The sequence below is a fragment of the Delphinapterus leucas genome, chromosome 10 (assembly GCF_059928025.1).
Source record: "Delphinapterus leucas isolate spDelLeu-1000000601 "Yukka" chromosome 10, BTC_Dleu_Yukka2, whole genome shotgun sequence".
Taxonomy (NCBI): Eukaryota; Metazoa; Chordata; class Mammalia; order Artiodactyla; family Monodontidae; genus Delphinapterus; species Delphinapterus leucas.
This window is the reverse complement of record NC_143138.1, coordinates 64,879,090-64,894,514: the sequence shown is the minus strand read 5'-3', so window position 1 is coordinate 64,894,514 and position 15,425 is coordinate 64,879,090. Positions and strand designations below refer to the sequence as shown.

The 15,425-nt window shown below is 38.6% G+C and overlaps 1 protein-coding gene across 7 annotated transcripts in view; it reads left to right on the top strand.

The window, feature by feature from the left end:
* The window catches only part of SMARCC1 (SWI/SNF related BAF chromatin remodeling complex subunit C1), a 181,255-nt gene that overhangs the window by 95,906 nt on the left and 69,924 nt on the right, over nucleotides 1-15,425 (top strand). For all 7 annotated transcript variants that reach the window (XM_089919220.1, XM_089919222.1, XM_089919219.1 and 4 more), the window contains one exon: nucleotides 5,875-5,934. In XM_089919220.1, the coding sequence (XP_089775346.1) occupies nucleotides 5,875-5,934 (60 nt within the window). The remainder of the gene's footprint in view (nucleotides 1-5,874; nucleotides 5,935-15,425) is intronic.

The window sequence follows — 15,425 nt, the reverse complement described above, 5'->3', positions numbered from 1 at the left end:
AGGTATTTAAAAATAACTATGATTAACGTGTTAAAATGAGGGGGAAAATGGAGAATTTCAACAGAGAATGGGAATATATAAAAAGAATCAAATACCTATTGAACAATTGAAAATATACTGAAATTAACCCATTGGATAGGTTTAACAGCAGGCTGGACACAGCAGAAGACAGGATTAGTGAACTCAGGTTAATAGATACATTGGAACTGAAACAGCAAGAGGAAAAGAAATTGGTTGAAGTTCAGGGGACAGGACAAAGAGAAAAGAGTACAGAGACACATGAGATACAGTCAAAAGAATTAATATTTATCATTAGAGACCTATGAGAAGAGAAAGAATGGTACAGAAGCAATACTTGAAGATGTAAGGCCTAAAAATTTTCCATAACTGATGAAAAGTTATCAACTCACAGAATAAGAGAGACTGAACATATCCAAGTTTGGATATAGAGAAAACCATACTCAGGCAAATAGTGCTTAACCTCTTTTTTTAAAATTTATTTTTGGGTGCGTTGGGTCTTCATTGCTGCGGGCAGGCTTTCTCTAGTTGACGTGAGCGGGGGCTACTTTTTGCTGCGGTGCATGGGCTTCTCATTGTGGTAGCTTCTCTTGTTGCGGAGCACGGGCTGTAGGCACATGGGCTTCAGTAGTTGTGGCACATGGGCTCAGTAGTTGTGGCTCGCGGCTCTAGAGCAGAGGCTCAGTAGTTGTGGCACACAGACTTAGTTGCTCCGCGGCATGTGGGATCTTCCCGGACCAGGGCTCAAACCCGTGTCCCCTGCATTGGCAGGCGGATTCTTAACCACTGCACCACCAGGGAAGTCCCGGTGCTTAAACTCTTAAAGCTAACATCTTAAATCAGCCAAGGAGCAGGGGGGTTGGGGAAGGACACATTAAATTCAGAGGCACAATGATAAACCTGATGTCTGACTTTTCAACAGAAATGATACAAACCAGAGGACAGTTTAATAATATTTTTAAATGCTGAAAGGAAAATTGTCACTCTGAAATTCTGTATCTAGTAGAAATACCTTTCAAAATAGAAAGTGCAATAAAGGCGTTCACAGACATTCAAAAGGTAGAGCAGTTATCACTAGTTCACAATGTAAGGACACTAAAGGAAGTTCTTCAGGATGAAGGGTAATGATTCCAAATGGAAGCACGTGATGCTAGAGAAGGAATAAAGAGCATGGAGAAGTGTAAATAAGTAGTTAAATATAAAGGAATGTAGACTTTTTAAAACAACTAACATTTTGGGAGGTTTGTAACATGTAGAAATGACAAAAATAGCAGAAAGGCAGAAGAAGAATAAATTGAGTTAAACTGTTGTAAAGTTCTGAAATTGTTGAGAAGGATTGATTATACGGTAAACTAATAATTTGATAAAGCATTTTGGGAGGGGACTGGATCTACATGGAAGAATAAAGGGTGCCAGAAGAGGTCAACATATGGGTCAGTATTAAAGACATTTCCCTTTTATTTTTAATTGTTTAAAAGGATAATACTGTTTAAACCAAAAATAACTATGTATTTAGGTTCACAGCATATTGATGTTGAAGACCAAACATCACTAAAAGGACAGGAAAAGGAATTGGAAGTATACTATATTAAAGTTCTTACACTATATGTGACAGTGCTAAAATATTATTTGAGAGTACACTGTGACAGTTTAGAGATGGATATTGTAAATCTTAGATTAACTATTTAAAGATGCATAACTAATAAGCCAATAATGGAATAAAAACAATAATACTTCACAAAAATGTTACTCCACAAGAGGGAAGGAAACAAGAAAACAAGGAACAGATGGGAAGAATAGAAAATAGCAAGATGGAAGATTTACATCTGACCGTAGGGATAGTAGTATAGAATTGAACATTAATAGTTTTAATATTCCAATTCAGCAGCAGAGATTGTCAAATTGGTTTAAAAAAATCAAGGACAAACATGTATTGTCTACAAGAAACCCACTTTAAATACAAAGACACAGACTAAAAGAAAATGAGTGGGAAAAGACATACCTTCTAAACAAAAGGAAGCCAGAATCACCATATTAATATTTATAAAAGTAGTAGACATCAGAACAACTTATTTTACCAGAAGTAGAGGTGTTTCATAATGATAAGGGGATTGATTAATCAAGAGGACACAATCATCCTAAATACATATGTACCTAATTAAAGACCTTCAAAGTACATATAAAGCAAAAACTGACAGAACAGAAAGGAGTAATAGGCAGACACTCAAGTATAGTTGGAGATTTCAACGATCCTTTCTCGGTAATTGATAGAACAAATAGAAAGTCAGCAAGAGTATAAAAGACCTACAACACCACTATCAACCAATAAGGTCTATTGGTATTTATAGAAGATTCTGCAAAATAGCAGAAACACATTGTTTTAAAGTTCTTGGGGGGACTTCCCTGGCGGTTCAGTGGTTAAGACTCCACCCTTCCACTGGAGGGGGCGTGGGTTCGATCCCTGGTCAGGGAACTAAGATCCCACGTGCCACGCAGTGCAGCCAAAAAGTAAAATAATAATAATAATAATAATAAAATTCACGGGGAATACTCAACAAAATGTACACAATTCTGAGCAATAAAATTAGTATCATAAGTTTTAAATGATTGAAATTATACAGTGTGGTTGTATGATTTTATACATATGGAATGAATGTGGTTGATTCACCACAGCAAAATTAAACTAGAAACCAAAAATAGGAAAACAATAGAGAAGATTAATAAAATAAGAAGATGGTTATTTGAAGAGATCGATAAATTTGATAAACCTCTAGCCAAGAGTGATCAAGAAGAAAAGAGAAAACACAAATCCCTGATCAGGAATGAAAGAGTACATCGCTGTTGATTCTACTTATATATAAAGGCAATAAAGAATATGCTTAACAACTTCGTGGTAATATATTTGACACTTCGATGAAATGAGCAAATCCCTTGAAAGCAACAAAATATAAAAGTCGGGACTTCCCTGGTGGTGCAGTGGTTAAGACTCTGTGTTCCCAATGCAGGGGGCCCACCTTCAATCCCTAGTCAGGGAACTAGATCACACATGCATGCTGCAGCCAAGAGTTTGCATGCCACAACTAAGGAGCCTGTGTGCTGCAACTAAGGAGCCCACCTGCCACAACTAAGACCCAGTGCAACCAAATAAATAAATATATTTTTTTGAAAAACGAAGATATAAAAGTCTTCCCAGGATAGAGATAACTTGACATATTAGGTTAAAAATAATGTCCTCCAAAGAAATCAGGTCCTCATATCTGTAACTTGTAAATATTACCTTATATGGAAAAAGATCCTTTGCAGATGTGATTAAGTTAAAGATTTTTAAGATGAGATAATCCCGTATTATTCTGATGGGCTCTGAGTATCATCACATTTGTCCTTATAAGAGAAAAGTATAGAGATCTTACATACAGGAGGAGGCTGTAAAATCTATGTGATCTTGGATGCAGATACTGGAATGAGGTGGCTACAAACCAAAGGATTCTGGGGCAGCCACCAGAAGAAGGAAAGACAAAGAATTTATTCTCCCCTAGAGCTTCCAGAGGGAGCATTGCCCTGCTAACACCTTGATTTTGGTTCAGTCATAATGATTTTGAACTTCTAGCCTCCTGAGCTGTGAGAGGATAAATTTTTGTTATTTTAAGCCACCAAGTTTGTGATAATCTTTTAGAGCAGCCACTAGAAATTATATACTTGAACCACCTTATTCAAGTGTATAATTTATACACTGTTATACAATATCTATATGTAGTTAAACGTCTTCCTAAAAACAAAACTCTATGCCCAGATGATTCTGCTGATGAATTTGTACCAGGCACATAAGGAAGAAATAATACCAATCTACATAAGTTCTTCCAGAAAGTAAAAGTTTAGAGAACACGATTATAGCTAAACATATATGTACCCAATTATCCAACTTCTGGCTATATAGACCAGATAAATGGGTTTATAAAAGAATGTGCGAGAACATCCATAGCAGCCTTATCCAAGATAGTCAAAAACTGTAAATAATATAGTGGGTAAATTGTGGTTTATTCAAACAATGTAATGCTATACAGAGATGAAATGTTTCACTTCTTCATATAACAATGAGGTTGAATCTGCTTACCATAATATTGGACAAGAAGCCAGACCCATAAACTACATACTGAATGGTTTTGTTATTATAAAATTCAGATCCGCAGAAACTAGCCTACGATTGTAGAATTCAGAATAGTGTGTATCAATACTTTGGTGGTTTGTTAACAACTGGAGGTTAAGGGGGGGGGTGCTTTTCAGTATTGATTTGAGTGTTGTTACATGGGTATTATAAGTAGAATTGTAGTCACACTGTACACATAAGATTTGTGTATTTTGTTGTACATATATTTTACCTCAATAAATACAAAAGAAAGAAATTCTAAAATCATGTAGAAACCCTGGCCCTGATGAAGTTACTCAAGTTGTAATCAAGAGGAGAAACATTAACTGACTTAAGCCAGTAGGAATGGGGAAAATCCTTTCTATGCTTTGTGGATGAGAAGTGGGGAAATGGTTGCTGTGGACCTACCCAGTAAATGCCATTTGTGTCTAGGTTATACAGATCTGCCCTATATTTGGGTCTTCTTTTTCAGAATTTAGATGAAATATTGATGAATGTTGTTCCACTCAGGGCTCCATATCTGATTGATGGTCACTTCTGATGTTCATTAAGAGTAGCCTTTGGGGGAATTCCCTGGCAGTCCAGTGGTTAGCTCTCACTGCCAAGGGCCTGGGTTCCTGGTCAGGGAACTAAGACCCACATGCTGCCAAAAACAAAATAAAAAAGAGTAGCCTTTGGTTCTCTTAAAGTAATCCTCAAGGGGTCTGAGCAGTGTATTGGGAGTTAAAGCTACATACATCTTTTCTTCCTCACAAAGGCATACTTTAGGCTTTTAATCCTGCAATTCTTAGATTCCTCTTCTTACTCTGTATTTAAAGACTAGTTATTTTATTTATTTATTTATTTATTTATTTTTTTTGCGGTACGCGGGCCTCTCACTGTTGTGGCCTCTCCCGTTGCGGAGCACAGGCTTTGGACGCGCAGGCTCAGCGGCCATGGCTTACAGGCCCAGCTGCTCCGCAGCATGTGGGATCTTCCCAGACCGGGGCACGAACCCGTGTCCCCTGCATCGGCAGGCGGACTCTCAACCACTGCACCACCAGGGAAGCCCAAGACTAGTTATTTTTAGTACATTTTTTGCAAATGAACAAATATTTCGTAATGATATGGATTGAATATTATGGAGACCTAATAAATCATAATTTTTACCTGCAGTGTACAGCACAGTTGTGCAGAAAGGTTGAGTCAAATGAATTGAGAAACTTTATTGACACAAAGGAATCATGGACTATAGAAGTTTTCATTTCTTAAATTGTAATCTTCCAAAGTAGAATTTTCAGAGAAGGGATAATATGTTAGAATGTGTATTTTGAATTAGTAATATATGCTGCTAAAGAATAATATCAAGTATACTACACAGCCAGTCCTCTTCATGAATGGAGTAGAATCTGCAAATCAAGAAGTATGAATCAATTGATTTGGTTTTACACAACACAGACTTGGTTTTCTTATAAATAATAGAAATAAGTGGTCTAAGTAATCCATGTCTAATGTCTAAGTAGTCCATGACTCCTTGGTAGGTAGCAAGAAATCTTTGAAATAAGCCAGCCTTTCTGTTGGGAGTTTTGGTTCCTTATGTGTTTTATTCTTGTTACTCAGGGACTTACTTTGGTGGATTGCAGAAAACAGTCTGCAGAACTTAGAAGGGAATCCTGATGAGCTCCATTCAACCTTTAGGAATGAGTAAATAATTTCTGAATTTTTTTCTTTAGAGTAAAGGTGCTAGTGCTGGAAGAGAATGGACTGAACAGGAGACACTTCTACTGCTGGAGGTAAGCAGATTAGTGATGGAGCCCCTTTATTCATATGAGATGGGTGCTAACTTTCTGTGACTAGCATTTTAAATATACCTTTGGAATTTATCCTGAAAATTTTCAGTCCATGTAATGAGTTTTAATAGCATTTTCTTGGGCTGTTGGCAGTTTAAATATCACACTGGAGTTGATGTGCTAGCTGTCAGTAGGGGAGATCAAGCCTGGATATGTGTTATTTTGGCTCAGGTTGGGTTCTTTTTGTTTTAAATCTGTTGCCAACAATTAAATATTGCAGATTTTCCAAAGCAATCTAGACATCTAACTCTTCCTCCAAAATTAGAAGATCTGGCAACTCTGGGCCCTTATTCTCAGATAGCAATAATTAGCTGGCTGGCCTTGGGTAGCAGATGTTCCTTTGAAATGGGGCATTTCTTCATAGTCCAAATTTTCTTAACTTAGCCCTCCTCAGTCATTGTAGATTAGTTCCCTAGTGCTTGTATGCAATTGAGTGTACAACCTCCGTATTTTCCAAAAGGATTTCTGAAAAGTGGATGAAGATACCTGCCATTGAAAAAATTATCTTGATTATGAAAGCAGAAGACTGTGATAAGCCCATGATTACGCATCGTGTCTCTGTCAGTCAGCATATTGAATGCTTTTTAAATTTCATTGTCTTTAGAGATTCTTGCAAATTCTTACAGAACTAGATCTCAGAATTATTTCTACTCAGAAGGGTAGGAAAAAGAGAGTATTTGGTTTCATATTTATCAACCAGTTCCGAAGAAGGACTATTTGTCTTTAGTTGTAGAACAACAATTGTTGGGGTAAAATGGAGACTTCATGATACTACTTAGTATTTGTGGATAGTATGTGTGGGAGCTGAATTAGGACCAAATGAGGAAGTTTATTGTTAAATATGTTAGGAATGCTTTTGCCTACATGGAACAGAAAATCTGACGAGCAATACATTAAACCAAAAGAACTTTGGTTTTTTGTTCAACTAGATTTCTTCAGATTGGCAATTCCAAGATTCTTTCCACTGTTCAATTATATCATCAGGTCCCTAGTTTTTCTGTTGTTTTGTTCTGCCTTCCGTAGCTGTCCACATTCTGTCTCTTTGTGTTCTGGTCACAGGAAGGCTGGTAGTTCCAGACTTCTCATCCCTATTTAAAACAGAAAGAGAATTGGAAAAGGTACCTGGGGACTTCTCTTCCTGGGCTCTTGTGAGGAAAAGCTTTCCCAGAAGCCCCTCACCAGTGTTTCCTTTCTATCTCACTGATCAAATGGGTCTCATAAACACCTAGTACTGCGTGTGATCCTGGGAAAACAAATACATGGCTTTCTAGTTTCAATAGTGGGGTCAACCTGGAAGAAGTTGATGATTGCTCCTGGTAATTACTGGCAGCATCTACAACAATTATAACTGTAACATTAGATCAGTGAATTTATGGAGGAAGAGAGCTCCCTTTCACTGGAGTACTGCATCTGATTGAAACTTGTATATCGTATAAAATATGCAATTCAGAAATCAAGTATCAAATAAAAGATTAGGCTAGGTCAGCAGTTCTCAAACTTTCTGGGCTCAAGAAGCACTTGTACTCTCAAAATTTTTATTGAGGACTCCAGAGAGTTTTAATTTATGTGACTTTATCAGTATATATATATTTTTAATCAGTATTTTTTAAACTAAAAATTAAAACTGAGAAAAATATTTAATTCACTTAAAATAACAATGAACCCCTTTTGAGTTAACATAATTAACATTTTTATGAAAAATACCTTTTGAAAAAAGATATTAGTGAGAAGTGTAGCATTTATATATTTTAGCAAATCTATAATGTTTGGCTTACTAAAATACAGCTGGATTTTCATATTTGCTTCTCTACCAGATATGTTGTTTTAGTTTAAGTATATTAGGAAAGTCTGGTATCACCTGGATATGTAGTTGGAAGCAGGAGAAGTATCTTAATGGCCTTTTCAGGTAATTATGAATATTCTTCTGTGATACAGACATGTCCCTCCTTTTTTTTTTTAAACAAATTGAAGGTTTGTGGAAACCCTGCATTAAGCAAGTCAGTTGGTGCCATTTTTCCAACAGTATTTGCTCACCTTGTGTCTCTGTGTCACATTTTGGTAATCCTCACAATATTTCAAACTTTCTTATTGTTATTATATTTGTTACAGTGATCTGTGATCAGTGGTCTTGAATGTTACTCTTGCAAAAAGATTACACATTGAAGGCTCAGGTGATGGTTAGCATTTTTTAGCAACAAAGTATTTTAAAATTAAGGTACAGTGTTCTTTTTTTTTTTTTTCGTTTGCGGTACGTGGGCCTCTCACTGTTGTGGCCTCTCCCGTTGCTGAGCACAGGCTCCGGACGCGCAGGCTCAGCGGCCATGGCTCACGGGCCCAGCCGCTCTGCGGCATGTGGCATCCTCCTGGACCGGGGCACGAACCCGCGTCCCCTGCATCGGCAGGCGTACTCTCAACCACTGTGCCACCAGGGAAGCCCCCAGTGTTCTTTTTAAGATATATAATACTATTGCACACTTAGTAGACAACAGTATAGTGTAAACATAACTTTTATATGTGCTGGAAAACCAAAATATCCATGTGACTTGCTTTATTGCAGTATTCGCTTTATCTCAGTGGTCCAGAACTGAACCCGCAGTATCTCTGAGGTATGCTTGTGTTACATTAATACTTGACCACTGATAGTTTCTTAAAGCTTAGTTGCAGCATGGAATCCATTGGTCTCTCTTGCCCTAGTAATGGATCTTTTATCCATGTATGATTGCATAATGCCTTTCATTGATAAATTGGAAAATATTGGTTTATTGAATTATGCAGATCTTCCAAATGTTGATGCAGTTCATGATACAATATGAAAAAATCTAATTTGATAATACTGTGACCAATCTCATTAGAAAAGTCTTTTAAAAAGTAGAACAAGCGGGACTTCCCTAGTGGCGCAGTGGTTAAGAATCTGCCTGCCAATGCAGGGGACACGGGTTCGAGCCCTGGTCTGGGAAGATCCCACATGCCGTGGAGCAGCTAAGCCCGTGCGCCACAACTACTGAGCCTGCGCTCTAGAGCCCATGAGGCACAACTACTGAAGCCTGCGTGCCTAGAGCCTGTGTTCCACGACAAGAGAAGCCACCGCAATGAGAAGCTGCGCACCGCAACGAAGAGCAGCCCCTGCTCGCCACAACCAGAGAAAAGCCCGCGTGCAGCAATGAAGACTCAACGCAGCCATAAATTAAAAAATATTAAAAAAAGAACAAGCTTTCATGGCGGATAAGTATTTTTCACAATTGTAATTTTCATTTAATCATTGGCAACAAACACCATCAGTTTTCCTTGGAGTGACTTTTTTTTTTTTTTTAAGTCTTTATTGAATTTGTTACAACACTGCCTTTGTTTTATGTTTTGGTTTTTTGGCTGCGAGACATGTGGGATCTTAGCTTCCCGACCAGGGATCAAACCCATGCCCCCTGCATTGGAAGGCAAAGTCTTACCAACTGGACTGCCAGGGAAGGGAAGTCCCTGGAGTGACATTTTTGAGAATCATTGTTTATTTTTGAGAAAACGTCTGCCAGATATCTGTGTCTGTAAAACCATGGTGTGTTAGCAATTCGTTCTAGTGATGATGTTCAGTGAAAAGAGTGGCTACTTGAACTTGAAACTCAATCACAAGTGCTTTTCTTTTAGACAGCCATCATGCTTTGAAAGTTGATATTTAGTCCTCTTGTGTACCTCCCATTTCATAACACTGAAGATTAAAAACACATGGGCTAAGATATTTAGATTCAATAAAATTAATTTTTACTGTTTCATCAAGGAAAAGTTTAAGTAAAGTTGGCTTATTTTGCTTCTGCAAGTGTGCGGCACTGAAGAATAAAATGACAAGACAGTATGGTGCCACTGCCTTGATTCATACTAAGGGGTCATACTAATTGCTTTTGCACCATTGAGCAAATGTCAATGTAATGAACAGACAGTAAGGTCCTAGTATTATTCTGAAAATGATTTTGTTCTTTCAGTTCCTGTGAAAGGGTCTGGTGCTCCATGAGTATCCAGACTACACATTAGGATACTTTGGGCCTGGTGATGGCTCATGTTTCTGCATTGCTTTAATTTGATTTTGAGTTGTTCCAACAGTTGTGGTTCATTAAGAAGTTTTAGTGGTGTATTAACTTTCCTTTTCTTTTTTACACCCCTCTTCTACTTTTCCTTATTCTCTTAGTCTCTCTCTCTCTGTGTCTCTCTGGATCAAAATTCAAAAATATTTGTTCTTTTTTTTTTTTTGGTGGTACGCGGGCCTCTCACTGTTGTGGCCTCTCCCATTGTGGAGCACAGGCTCTGGACGCGCAGGCTCAGCAGCCATGGCTCACGGGCCCAGACGCTCTGCGGCATGTGGGATCTTCCCGGACCGGGGCACAAACCCACATCCCCTGCATCGGCAGGCGGACTCTCAACCACTGCGCCACCAGGGAAGCCCTCTTTTTGAGTTTTTACCACTATTTTAATTTATTCTTATCTGTCCATTGAGTATCAGTGATATGCAAAGAGCTTCTTTTCTGAGCTCCTTTTTATTTATTTCAACGCTGTCTAGCCATATGTGCTATGGATGTTAATTTTAAAGTTCTCAGTATTTGTGGGGGAATGTATGGGATATGCATTTGTATTGCTTGTTTAGAATCTATGGGCTCTAGGGAGAAATTAAATTGGGCAACACTACCTGAAACAACAGGCTCCTGTCAGTCAGCTCTTTTCCTTGCTGCACATTGATAGTCAAAATTTTCTCCTCTGCTACATTAAGATTCGTGGATAGTAAATACAGAGTGAGGTCAGAATGGTGAAGCTACTGTTTAACCTGAGCCTATTCAAGAAAACCACAGTATCCCCACACAATAGTGCATTTTCTCTCCTGTAGGTGGAACCTGTGCAGTGGTTGATTTTTCTTTTAAACATGCTGTTGAATCAACAGATGTTGTCTGCGCTTACACAAAGAGAAATAAAAGGCTTCCCAACAGCATTGTTTACCATTAACACCTTCTGTTTTTATAGTTTATTGGTAATTAATAGCTTAAAAATATGAAGTCAGAAGAAAAATTTTTAATCGATTTATAACCAAAAACATGGTCAATTTCTCCCTGATAAATCTGGAAGATTCATTAGGGTTTATTGTTGTCTGCCTACCCCGGCCCTCGCCAAAATCATACCATTTTATCGGACAAGGATATCACACAGGCAGCTTCCCAAATATTTAGGATTATTCTCTTTTTTTTTGCTGTACGCGGGCCTCTCACTGTTGTGGCCTCTCCCGTTGTGGAGCACAGGCTCCAGGGCTCCAGACGCGCAGGCTCAGCAGCCATGGCTCATGGGCCCAGCCGCTCCGCGGCGTGTGGGATCTTCCCGGACCGGGGCACGATCCCATGTCCCCTGCATCGGCAGGCGGACTCTCAACCACTGCGCCACCAGGGAAGCCCCTAGGATTATTCTTGAGACCACCACTTTTTTTATTTTTAACCTATCCCATGCTTCGCTTTTTTTTTTTTTAAACTTCTTTTTTGGAGTAGAATTGCTTTACAATGGTGTGTTAGTTTCTGCTTTATAACAAAGTGAATCACTTATACATATACATATGTCCCCATACCTCTTGCATCTCCCTCCCTCCCACCCTCCCTATCCCACCCCTGTAGGTGGACACAAAGCACTGAGCTGATCTCCCTGTGCTATGCGGCTACTTCCCACTAGCTATCTATTTCACATTTGGTAGTGTATATATGTCCATGCCACTCTCTCACTTTGTCCCAGCTTACCCTTCCCCTCCCCATATCTTCAAGTCCATTCTCTAGTAGGTCTGCGTCTTTATTCCCATCTTGCCCCTAGGTTCTTCATGACCTTTTTTTTTTTTTTTAGATTCCATATATATGTGTTAGCATACGGTATTTGTTTTTCTCTTTCTGACTTACTTCACTCTGTATGACAGACTCTAGGTCCATCCATCTCACTACAAATAACTCAATTTCGTTTCTTTTTCTGGCTGAGTAATATTCCATTGTATATTTGTGCCACACCTTTCTTTTTATGGCTGAGTAATATTCCATTGTATATATGTGCCACATCTTCTTTATCCTTTCATCTGTTGATGGACACTTAGGTTGCTTCCATGTCCTGGCTGTTGTAAATAGAGCTGCAGTGAACATTTTAGTACATGACTCTTTGAATTATGGTTTTCTCAGGGTATATGCCCAGTAGTGGGATTGTTGGGTTGTATGGTAGTTCTATTTTTAGTTTTTTAAGGAACTTCCATACTGTTCTCCATAGTGGCTGTATCAATTTACATTCCCACCAACAGTACAACAGTTCACTTTTATTTAAAAATACTTTATTTGATATGGTTTCTTATCAAAGCACAGTTATTGTATGGAATGCTGCAGGTTATTGTTTTTGGTTGTGTTCAGTTTATTGTGTTCCTACAAATATTGGGGGCATAATTTCAATTTTGCAAATAACTAAAGTGGAATCTATTCATTGGACAAATGAATGCAGTTTGAAAAAGATCTTTAATTGGTAGACATGCATAAGATCAAGAAGATGGAGTCATGTTTGAGTAAGATTTCATTTGTAAAATGTGTGAGGAATTTCAGGTGTTTCACCTGAAAATGCATCATCAGTATAAGAAGTCCTTACAGCAGTTTGAAATGGCATTGATAGAATCAGGGTGCCAGAAAGAAGAAATTAGCACCATTCTATTCCATAGTGACTAAGGGGATTTTTAACAAGAGGCTTTCACGATTTCTTTTAAGTCCATAACTGATTACAGTATTCTTCCTGGTCATTTATCATTGTCCCTGGCTTTGAAATTGAGAAAAGTTGAATCTGTGAGCTTGTTGGTTCTACCTGGTTAACTTGTCTTTCTCATGCCTGCTTTGCTTTCTCATGCTTTGTATTAAATAATTAATGGCCATAAAATCTTGCACCTACAAAGAAAATCCATGATACGTATTAATATTTGTTTATCCGTAGATGGGTTTCTCATTTTATACTGGCCAGATTATAGAAACAATAGCATTAGAAGGTATTCAGTAAGCAGCCTCAAAGATTTTTCTCACAGTGTGCATGCACTTGACCTACTTTGCCTTGATATGCAACCCAAGAAATATTTTTTCCTGTGTAATTTTATTTATTTTTTATTGAAATACAGCTTATTTACAATATTGTATTAGTTTCAGGTATACAGCAAAGTGATTCAGTTACATATATAATTTTTCAGATTATTTTTATTACAAGACATTAAATATAGTTCCCTATTCTATACAGTAAATCTTTGTTGCTTATCTTCCTGTGTAATTTTGAATTACACTTTAGATGAGTATGTCTTCCAGTAAAAAAAAAAAATTGTCTTGAGGAAAGCCTTTTTTTAAAATACAGGGGGGTTTTGTTTGGTTGGTTGGTTTTTTGGCCGCGCCGCTTGGCTTGCAGGATCTTAGTTCCCTGATCAGGGATTGAACCTGGGTCCCTGGCAGTGGAAGTGAAGAGTCCTAACCACTGGAGCACCAGGGAATTCCCCAGGTTGTTTTTTTTGATGCTTGGAGCCATGCAAAAGTCAGATTCCTTTCCTGCTTTAGTCCAGTTACCTGTGGTTAAATTGAGCACATTTTATTGGGTACTATGTTTCAGGCACTGTGGCAGATGCTGTAGATTGAGATGGCTAGGCCATAGTCTCTAGAGTTAAGGAATTCATAGTCTAGTCTGTGACAGAAAGCGATTAAAACGCAATTAGAGATATGACTGGAGCATGAGAGGTACAGAGGAGTGGCTGTGCATCTGGGCTGGGTGGATGAGATATAATGGACAGCTCCCTGGAGTGGGGTGCTGGTGTTGGTTCTAGTACATGATATTTCCAATGCAGAACAAACTGTACATAAGCACAGTACTTAGGAACAGTGTTGTGAGATCTGGGTATTTTTGGAGCATTAAAGAGTACAGAGGTGAGGTGGAAGAAGTAGCTGAGCCCTGGTCATGTTTGGCCTTAATTCCGTAAGATAATGATGAACACTGAAATAGTTTCAGGCAGGAGAGAGACGGTGTCCTGTGTCAAACATACTTCACTCTAGCAACAGGAAGAAGGATGAATTTAAGGGTAGAGAGACAGGCAATTCTAAGAATCCAAGTAAGCAGTGGTGAAGACCCCAGTGATGACAGGAGGAATGTGTTTTGTAGAGTAAAATGTCTCCTAATAACTTTTCTCTATATGTCACCCTTCTCCTTCCTGGCCAGTTGGTCACCATGTCGTTTTGAAAACATCTCTTCAGTCTGCCCCTCTTATGTAATGCCAGTGCCCAGCCTCAGAACTTGACTGTTGCTCAGCCTTGTGCTCTGGCTTGAATTTTGCATGACAGTTCCTTAGCTTTATTCTGGAAAAAAACCTTCCTGAACTTCCTTTTTTTCTCTGGCTGAAGGAAAATGAATAAAGAAAGAAACTTTTAAAAATAAGTTTGTTTGAAAAGGTTACGCTACAACATGTCAAGAAAATCTCTACCCATAATCAGAAACTTACGAGTCTCAGTTATATGTTTCGGGCCCCAGGGACCCTGATGAGATAGATTGATATTTGTTTTTTGTTACAATCTGTGTCTTTTTTCTAAAGTAATTCCTTTTAGAACTACCCAAAGCCACAGACTGTCCAGAGGATATCCAGAATTAGCCTTGTTTTTCAAGGGATTTAATGAGTAAGGTGATTTGTTGGCTTGGGTTTTTGAGGAGTCCTGTACCACTCCAGTGAGAAAGCAAGCCTGGAGCAGCAGTTGGAGTCCAGATTTAAGAATTCACTGAGGTGGGACTTCCCTGGCAGTCCAGTTGTTAAGACTCCATACTTCCAGTGCAGGGGGTGTGGATTCGATCCCTGTTCAAGGAACCAAGATCCCGCATGCCTCATGGCATGGCCAAAAAATAAAATTAAAGTAAAAAATTAAAAAAGAATTCACTGAGGCAGTAAGCACGGAGAGAACCATCATCATGGTGAACTCATCTTAACACAGTATTAGCAAATCAGGCTCTACAATAGGGTTTTTAGCCACGCTACTATTAACATTTTGGACCAGATAGCTTTTTTGTTGTGGGGTCTCTTATGTGCACTGTAGAATTTTTAACAGCATCCACGGCCTCTACCCACTAGGTGCCAGTAGCACCTCTCCAATTATGTCAACCCAGAATGTCTCCAGCCACTGCCAATTGTCCCTAAGGAGACACAGTTGCCCCTGGTGGAGAGTCATGGCTGTAGATAGAACCATGTGAGAGTAGTAACTTTGGTAGCTACAGTAGCTCCCCAAGAGATTCTTTTACCCAATTCATTCCTTGAATTTCTCAGCACCACCTATTTGTGGCTTCCTTCATACTGTTCTATCTCCCTCCACCTTGGAGACTGCTTTTCTTTTTTTGTTGGAGTTTTTCAGCATTTTCTCTGAAAAGTTAAAAATTTTTAAACTAGAAATGTGTGT